The 9,514-nt window shown below is 37.2% G+C and overlaps 1 protein-coding gene across 1 annotated transcript in view; it reads left to right on the top strand.

Annotated features, from left to right (window-relative positions):
- Positions 1–7,140: 7,140 nt before the first annotated feature.
- Positions 7,141–9,514, top strand: part of LOC104164575 (ras-specific guanine nucleotide-releasing factor RalGPS1-like) — a 17,384-nt gene continuing 15,010 nt past the window's right edge. The window contains exon 1 of the mRNA XM_009703939.1: positions 7,141–7,197. Within this exon, the coding sequence (XP_009702241.1) occupies positions 7,141–7,197 (57 nt within the window). The remainder of the gene's footprint in view (positions 7,198–9,514) is intronic.

Raw genomic sequence — 9,514 nt, 5'->3', positions numbered from 1 at the left:
TACTAAATTATAAATATTGTTTCCATTACATTTTCTTTATTATTCATTAACTGTAGTAAGAAGTTTCTCAGAAAAGAATGTGCATGACACTACTAAATTGTTCATGGCTTATTTTATCTATAGGTGGTACTGTTGTCTAAAGCATAATGAAATATATTGGAGACTTTCTGGTGAAACGGATAGTAAAAATAACACAAGATGGCTTTCGGTTAGGAGGATCTTTAGTCGTATAAATGTAATGGCTTTTTAATCTTCTATAGCCTAATTGCTTTTTTTTCTTACTAAACTGTTAGTAGGCAATTATTATTTAAATCCAGCTTTTTAATACTTTAGGATTTTTCGTGTACAAAGTGGCCACCAAGATCTAATGTTGAATTATTTCAACAGGACTTTTGAAATGAAAAGAGCTTTTTCATACAAAGCATTGTGAATGTTTAGACAACTCAGCTGTCCCATCTCATATGTGCATTTGTGCATGCGTTGTATGTCATGAAAGAGCTCAGAATGGCATACAAAAGATTGCTATTTTCTGAAGGAAGTGGGATTCACATGGATAATTTCTGCGTTTACTATAGGTGATGTGGTCCTTTTCCTCTCCGTTTTGCAGAAATCATATGTGAGGGGATGAGAAACGGGATTTGAGAGGTGATACTTGACAGGGGCACTCAGGAAAGTGGAGATATGATGTTGTGGTTCAATGTACTAAACTTTTGGGAGGGGATGCTGTCAGGAATAAAATGATTTTACACCAGTGTTGCTCAGTGCTTCTGAGGCTTGTGCATTAACTTTTCTCTAGGTTAGCAGCTATCCACTTAGCACTCAGCAGCTACTTCTTTGAAAGATTTAAAGAAATTCTCCTCTATAAATCCTTCCAGACTGGCTTGGGCTGTCACTGCAATGATAAAAGAGCTATAAACTGCTCAGACTCGGAAGGATTTTGAAAATTTACTTTATTTCTGGTTTTAATATTAAAATGATGATACTAAAGAAAAGAAACTCAGTGAGGGGAAAAAAGATATTTAACATTTAGGTATGGAGAACAAGCAACCCATGGTTTTAAATACCTTGATGCTAATTGCCTTTTTCTCTTGGTTTAGCAATAACATAAAGATGGGACTTTTTTCGCTTTTTCGCTCTTACGAGCCTCTGGACTGAAGCTGCATGTGATGTAGATGGTGGTATAAGTTTCACATCAGTGGCTGAATGCAAGCACAAGGGCACAAGTACAAACACATTATTGTTTCATCCTGTTTTCATAATACAGGCCCATTTTCCTCTTCCAGTACGTTAACTGTGCTAACATATTTCCATTTGTACTCTACGCCCACAGCATCTGAATATGACTTTGTTCATGGCTCATCAAGGAAAGAAATGTTCTAATGGTGAACATCTGGGGGAATAGTTTTGGAATGAAAAAAGAGGAAAATGAGTGCAATGATGAAAAACAATTCAGAATTTTAATATGGAGCTCTGTACGCTCTACTGTAAATGTGTCCTTAGGTTGTGGCAGTTGCCAACGAAGTGGAACAGTACATCGTTGATCTTGCTGGAGGCAGAAAGCAAGATAATTTCAGTATTCTTCATTCCCTTATCTTGGTTGATGACAGCTAACCATTCTGATGTTTGATACCAAATTCTGGAAGGCATGTCCTCTGAGGAGTGGCTGAGGACTCTGGGTTTGTCTCATATGGAGAAGAGGAGGCTGAGGGGTGACCTCATTGCTCTCTACAGCTTCCTGAGGAAAGAAAGTGGAGAGGGAGGTGCTGATCTCTTCTGTCCCTGGATTCCAGGGAGGACATGTGGGGCTGGTTAAACATTGGGTCAAGGGGGTTCAGACTAGATATTAGGAAACATTTCTTTACCGAGAGGGTAGTCAAACCCTGGAACAGCCTTCATAGAGAGGTGATTGATGCCCCATGGTTGTCAGTGTTTAAGAGGCATTTGGGCAATGCTTTTAGTACCATGCTTTAACTTTTGGTCATTCCTGAAGTGGTCAGGCAGTTGGACTAGTTGATCATTGTAAGTCCCTTCCAACTGGAATGATTCTGTTCTAAATTTATTTTGAAAAAAGCAAAACAACTGATAACTTTTGTTCATTCCAGCCAAGTTTATTGGTGCCCAGACAGGGCCCTGGTGATCTTTAATTGTCTTCACTGAACTAGTAGTGCAGCTAATTTAAGCTTACTAAAGAACAGTTATCTTTTGGTAGAATACCAAGTATGTTTTCTTAAAAGCATGCTGTCACTGTTAGCTCATGACTTAGTGATGTTAGGAAAACCATAATGAACTAATGAAAGTAGTAGGTAAATGGGGTTTGTAATCAGCTAAGACTGTTAACTTTCAGAGCCCAGAATGGCCATACCAGGTCTGATCAAAAGCCTTTCTAGCTGAATATGTTTTCCTCCAACAGGAAAATCAGTAAGAGCAATGGTCATCAGTGGTTGCTTACATGGTTATTCTCATATTTGCTGAAAGCAGTGTGAAGTGAACAGTTAATAATTTCCCCGGATTGCTCTGCTAGCATTCAGAAATTAGGGCACAGGGACTTCCTTGACCAGTGGTGACATCTGTGCTTAAGAATCTTTTAGTAACTTTCTTGTGAGTTGGATAACTAGTGATGAGAATGAACTTATGGTCATTGTAATTGGATTACATGCATATTACTAACAGCAATGTAAAATTTGTGTTTCTGCTTTCAGGGAATGCCTCTTCTGTGTCATAGATGACAAAATTTGACAAATGCTGGTAAAATACTGGCTATAGGAATTACTTTTGCACTCAGTTTTGATGGTGGTGGTTTGTTTTTTGTGTTTGTTTCTTCCAGTTTAGTTGTTCTTGCACTGTCTTCACTTTTACTTCAGAGAGAACTACCTGTCTAAATGGGTTAAGTTGGCAAAGAAGAACAGACAACCTCTGGTGGTATGTATGTTTGCATCCTGATTTATCCACTTCGCTTCTGGCAGTCTATGAATGAGATCTACTGCAATGTACCTTGTCAACCTTCCATACAAACAGATAAGGTGTTTTCTTTGTTTTGTTTTTTTTAGTACTGTTTGTGTAATACATCATTTTAATGATTAACCTGAGCAAGAAGAAAGAATTTTTAGGCAGCAAAAGCTATACAAAGAAATTATGTCATTTTAGTGACTTTTTACCTTTTATTGCCAAAATACTTTGACAATTTTCAGAATTTCAAAAATTTCTTTTTAATCCTGTTGGAGTGAGATATTGCAAGTACGGGGGCGTAGCTTTTAATTGTTTTTAATATATTTCTGTATGTAGTCTGACAGCCTTTTGTTATGGTAGGCTTAGTAGTAGCTCCAGTGTTACTTAATTTGCAGAGTAATACCTTCTGTGGTAGCAGGTGTGGAAATACCTCGAATCACCAGGTGATTTCAGAAGAACAAAAATTTCTTCTTGGATTGGACTTAAAAAGATAATTGCTCCCTATGACTTTCCTCAAGGCAATGAAGTATTTTTTCATAGGAGGTGTGAATCTTGGAGAAACCTATGCACAGAGGAAAAAGCAGTGCATTTTTAATGCTTGTGTTATATTTGAAACATTTAGGGGAACAAATCTGTTTGGATCCTTTTTAGAATGAGAGTCTATAATCTTGCAAGCTTTTTCTGTGTACTGGATGTTGAAAGGCAAAAGTATGTTAGTGCTTTTGGTTTCAGATACTAAAGCACTTTTGTCTCTTTCTGGATTAGTGAACGTTAAAACTTGGAGTAGAACTGAGCTTGGACGGGCTACAAGATCACATATGGGATTTTTTCTTTCCCCTTTCAGAGCATTTTTGAGCCCCCGCACACTGGAAAGCCTAATCAGAAAGGCAGAGGAGACAAGAATATTTTTGTGGCCTTGGTGTAAATGCCACGTTTTAAAGACATTATGTCATGAAAATTGCTTTCTACTTCAGTATCTCTAAGGACTATTAACAGGAGCAACTGCAGACTTAGAAGTACTTTGCAGTCTGTTAGTGTTCAAAATTTGAGTTAATTTTATCAAAACACAAGATAAAGGAAATTGCTTCTTGACTAGTTTACCTGAGGAGACTCTGGCATTATTTGAAACACAGTTAGTGATTTGTTTCATACAAGCCCGTGAAGTTGTGGGGAGAGTTGTTGTATGTCATGTAAAGGCCTTGTAGGGATGACACGTGGGGTGAAGACCTCATCTTGAGGGAGTAAAATAAGAGGTTATTTTTATGCTCAGTTGCTTGCTTTTCCATCATTTTTCTGTTTGTGTGATCAGAGTGTTGTGGGAAAGGATGAGGATGCAAAGGGAGATGTGGCAGTATCCCTAGTTGCGTATTTCAGCAGCTGCAGATTTTGCTAAAAGAGTACACGTACAGGAGTCTGTGGCAGTGGTTGCCATGGGGTTCATCTCTGCATGCTGTGGGGAATGATGAAACAACCATGCTGTTTGTTTTCTCAATTTAAAGTGAATCAGAGCTTGAGCTGTCTTGGTAATTCTATAAGCAGTTCTTGGTTTTTGTGTGTGTGCACACATGTGGACGGACACACATGAATAGTTCTGCTCTTAGTATGTATGTGCATGTTGTATTTGAAAAATTTTTACTAGCTGTCTGCTAGCAGCATGCTTAAAATGTGTGTAAACTTTCTGCAACATTGCCAGTTCTTTGCACAGTGAAACAGGACTATATGATTGGCTTTATTTTAACCTGTCCCTAGCAGCCAATTTAGGTTTAATAATTAGAAGTAGTCAGGTAGTTTAGTTTTCACCCCATGGGCATAATACTGATTATTTAATTTGTGAGGAAAAGTTCTTCTGATGAGACAGGTGTTTGGATTCATCAGTCTCTTCTGCGCAATCCTGCGGGTCTGGACTGAGTTAGCTTTTTTTATGCCCATCTTAACAAGCTTTCACATAAGGTTTTGTTTGGATTCTCAGATCTGAATCTTGCAAAACATTGCTTACCTGACAAAGTGAGAGGCAGTTCCTGTAACTAAAACCTTCTCTATAAAGAATATTAGGAATGGATCATGTTGAACACTCCAAGTTCAGTAAGGCTTGTAAACATCCATGGCTGTCCCCTTGTTCATTCAATCAGCCATTTCATTGTGGTACTAAGAGTCTGTTAATGTATTCCTCTAAGATTGTTTACGATGTAAGAGTAGTCTTAGATTTGAGATTATGTGGACTCTGATTCATGATTTAATTAACATGAACTTCAAATGTATCATTATGATGTATTAGCTGACAAAATTTTCAGTTATTAACATAAGAGCGTAACCTGTTATGTTGAACAGTTAACTGAAGGAGTTCGGCAGGTACTTTGTCACCGTGCTAATTGTCATTGGACCATTAGTGAAAGGGCAGCTTTAACCTGTTAAGGTAGTGGTTAATATGGATGCCCAAAATGCGCCAAACACAGCATCTGGGTGAAGCCTGGTTTTACTGTGTTTGAGGGTAGAATTTGAATTTTGGTTCTGGCTTTTACTTCACTTCACATAAATACAGAGAATGCTTGTCTCCAAACAGTATCTTCTATAGAAATAATGAATTAATTCTTTAAGTTTTGCAGCAGTAATCGGAGGTCCAGTGTGAGGGAGGGACCAGATGTATCCATTCGTGAAAAAGCATTCTGAGTGATTTTCCGTATTGGCCAATCTTATGGTCAAATTTTTCTTTGATGTGTAGATTTGAAAATAAAATTGCTTAGGATTCCATTTGCTTCCTCTCACCTAAAATTTTGATGAAAAGGAATGTTTTTGGGCCTGGAAGTATCTGTTGTTGTCATTGGGTAAGTGATTTTGTTTAAAAATGTGTGTGTAATTCCTTTGTGAGTACTCTTGCTATCTGAATTAAGTCTACAATCGTGTCAGTTGTTCTCATTTAGGTGTCCCTATTTATATACAAATTTTACTTTTTCTGAACAAGATGCAACTTAATTAGATTTGTGGAATTATATATCCACCTATGTCTGTATGGTGCCTATTGTTTAGTGTGTAATAATTAACATATATCCAAGAAGATGAAATCTGATTTCCTGATACCAGGGAGGTAAATATTTATGAATACTTAATACTTACCTTTGTTCAATACTCAGGAATATGCTGTCTTGTATTTATTTGTGCTTTATTTCAAGATTGGTTCTTTTAGATATGAGTATTGCTGTTGTGATCAATGGCTTTGTTAATTCAGAACTGCAGTATGGGTGATTTTGGGATGGTTTTAGTTTTTGTTAAACACTTCATTTTTCTGCATTAATCATTCCAGAATTACAAATTATTTAATGCATTATTTGATCCAAGTGGGTAGAGGCAGCTTCTTAGTGGTATCACGTGCTTAGATTTTTTTTGTACTCCAGCCTTTTGGTTTCTGAAGGAAGCTTTAAGGTATATTACATGCATGAAGTCCTAAGTCAATTTGGAGCTGCATCTGTCTACTTAATACAGCTTGGAAAAAGTCTCACTTCAGACAGTGCTGTTGCTGGATTAGCCGAGATCCTTGAGATTCATCCTTCCAACTGAGAAGGATGAAGTTGGCCAGTTCTTTTCCCTGGAAAACTTCTGTTCTTTGGGGCCTGACATAAAATGCTTTTTCAGGCACACCTGTCTGTATAGATATTAGTGAGGCCTAAGCAGCTGCAAATGGGATTTGCACATTAGAAAGATACAGTGGGACTTAAATCACCAGTTATGAGACTAATTCAAGTGATGAGGAGGGAAAAGTGAGGAAGCACCATTTTTTTCAGTCAGTTAGTAGCTTGGATTTCTTATTTTAAAATACGTTATGGTAACCTGTAGTTTCTGGATGAATACTGCCTAGCATGGACTTCATATAAAACCTAATTCAACATAAATGATAAATAATACTTTTTTTTTTCCCCCTACGTTTCTTGAGGTGGTTGGAAGTGGGGATAAGCATGGCTTTAGCGATGTTCAGTTATACTCCTTCACAGTTTGTACGTGAAAGAGAAAAGATAATCTAGCTCCAAAATCATCTCACTTCTGAAGCTGTTTGGGAAAGAACAATGAAATCTCTTGTATTGTTGGGGTTTTTTAATTTTATTTATTTATTTGCATGAATTCATTTGCTTTGCAGGAATTCTGTTTTCATCATGTTGTCTCACCAGTGCTGTCTAAGCTGAAACTTCCTGCATCTTGGAGAGCATGTATAAAAGGAATGACCTCATGGCCAGTGTGATGGTCACCTCCGCCACTCCAGAGGTACAGTTCCTTGGTTTTTCTTTTGTTAGCTCCTGTATCAAAATGGAAATTTTGGCTTCTTTCAGCTTTCACAGAAGCCCTTTCCACTACTGCTCATGTCAGTCCTCTTTCCTTAATTCTACAAATAGTGGGGTGTAGTATTTGACAACAGAGTAATTTTAGAACACTCCATGGTTCTCACTGTTCACAACCAATTTTTTTATTGTTGTTGATGATGATTTTACTCATTTAGATTAATTTTAAATAGCAGTTTTGACCTGTTACTCTGTAACTTAATTTATTATTAATGAGTCAAGAGCAATGTAAGGTACCAACTAAATGGAGCCTATCAGAAATATTCAGGTTGAATTTTTTTCGAATTTACTAGTCTACTAATGAGAAAGTGCTCTGTAAGATTTTGTTCATTTTAACCCTTTGTATCCTTTGGAGACCAGGCAGCTCTGTTATGCTGCTTCCAAAAACTACCTAGTTCTATGTTGAGCTGCTGTGCACAGCTAATAGCCTGTCTTTGTACGTCCAGGACAGCCAACTGAAGACTACTTGGGAATTAGTTACCCTACTGAGTTTTTTTCTGGTTCTTTACTTTCATGTAGTACTATGATGAAGTATTATAAATCAGCTATACTAAAGCTTACCCAGTAAAGTACATGTTTTAAATGCATGATTGGAGTACTACTTGCTTTTTGAAAAGGTAGCATTTTGATGAAATACTTCCCTGCTTGAAAAATTCAACTTCTTCATCTCTTAAGACAGCTGAAGAGCTGTATGAAGCAAGTTCTTTCCATTGTAGTGGTGCTTTTTGCACGCACAACTTGATCCTATCAAAGTAGTTGTCTGATTTTCATGAAACAAATCAGCTTTTTCAGTAGTGAACTGATCTTTGAAAACCTTAAAACAAAACAAAAATACAGAATACAGCTGTACCCTGCAGAAGATCCTTTTCTCAATCATAGTATAAATGCCCTCAGACTAATAAAGTTTTTCATCCTCTTAAGATGGTGGGGGGGGACATTTTGATTTGGGTATATAAACACGTAATTTTGAAATTCCTCTTTATAATTTAAAAAAAAAAAAAAAAGATTTTCTCACGCTGTTTTCTTAGAACAGAAATATCTGTCATACATCAGAGCATAAGAAGTCTCCAGGGTCAAACCAAAGATTCTTCTAATCCGTTACTCTGCTTCTGATAGTGGCCAACAGCAAATGCCTGAAGAAGGGCACAAGAGCCATGCAAGCACAGGAGGCATCCCGCCGGTACCATCCTGGCCACAGCCATTTGCAAGCCAGGGACTTCCTGAGAGGAAGGTCCTGTTTTGCTATGTCTCAATGTATTTGTCTTCCATAAATTTACATAGTAGCCTGTTTGAATCTATATAAACTTTCAGTTTATACAGAATCCTGTAACAAGCTGTTTTTCAGCTTAATTATATGCTGTGTGTCCTCTTACTCGTTTAAAATCCAGCTCTAATTTTAAGTGATAACCCCTTCTCCTGGTGTTAGATGAAGCAGAGAGACCATTCCTATCTTTCCTCTCGCTTACTTTGTTCATTATTGTACTTCCTCTGCACAACCCACTACCTCTTTTCCAGGTTGAAGATTTCTAGCATAGCCAGTCTGTCTTTGTAAAGAAGCCATTCCACACCTGTGATCATCCTTGTTGCCTTGTTCTATAAGTTTTTCAGTTCTTTGATATCCCTTTTAAGATGGAGACTAATACAGTATATGTATTCCAAGTTTGGGTGCACCATGGATTTATAAAGGAGCTTATTCATACTCCATTATATATTTACTCTTTTCCTTTTGCAGATTTACCAAATTTTGTGAAGTCCCTTTTTAGTTTTTCATTGCCAGGTTTTGTTTTTTGTTTTACCACATCAAATAAAGAAGATCCATAGTCGTCAACAAATTGTCACCTCATTGTTCACTGTCTTTTCCAGGTTGTTGAATATATAATAATCATCACTTATCTATGCATCATTCTGTGCTGATTCACATATTCTCAGTGCTTGTAACAACTGTCTTGTAACTAATTATTTATCATTGCAAGGATAGTCTCTATGCTACGGCTGCATAGTTTCCTTAATGTTTTTGGAGTGAGGAACCATGTCAAAAATCTTTTGGAAGTCCAACAAGACTGTGTTAATCATGTTGTTCTACCCACATGTCTGTAGATACCGAGGCAGCGCTTCTCTTTCTAAATACTAACTTGGCAATTTCCTGATACAGCATACCTATCTGTGTTTCTGCTAATTCCCCTTTGTTCTCTTTTTGGGTTTGCCCAGTATAAACGTCAGGCTTCCTAATCAGTAGTTCCTCA

This window comes from Cariama cristata, unplaced genomic scaffold (genome assembly GCF_000690535.1).
Source record: "Cariama cristata isolate BGI_N322 unplaced genomic scaffold, ASM69053v1 scaffold14497, whole genome shotgun sequence".
Lineage (NCBI taxonomy): Eukaryota > Metazoa > Chordata > Aves > Cariamiformes > Cariamidae > Cariama > Cariama cristata.
This window is presented reverse-complemented; position numbering and strand designations above follow the sequence as displayed.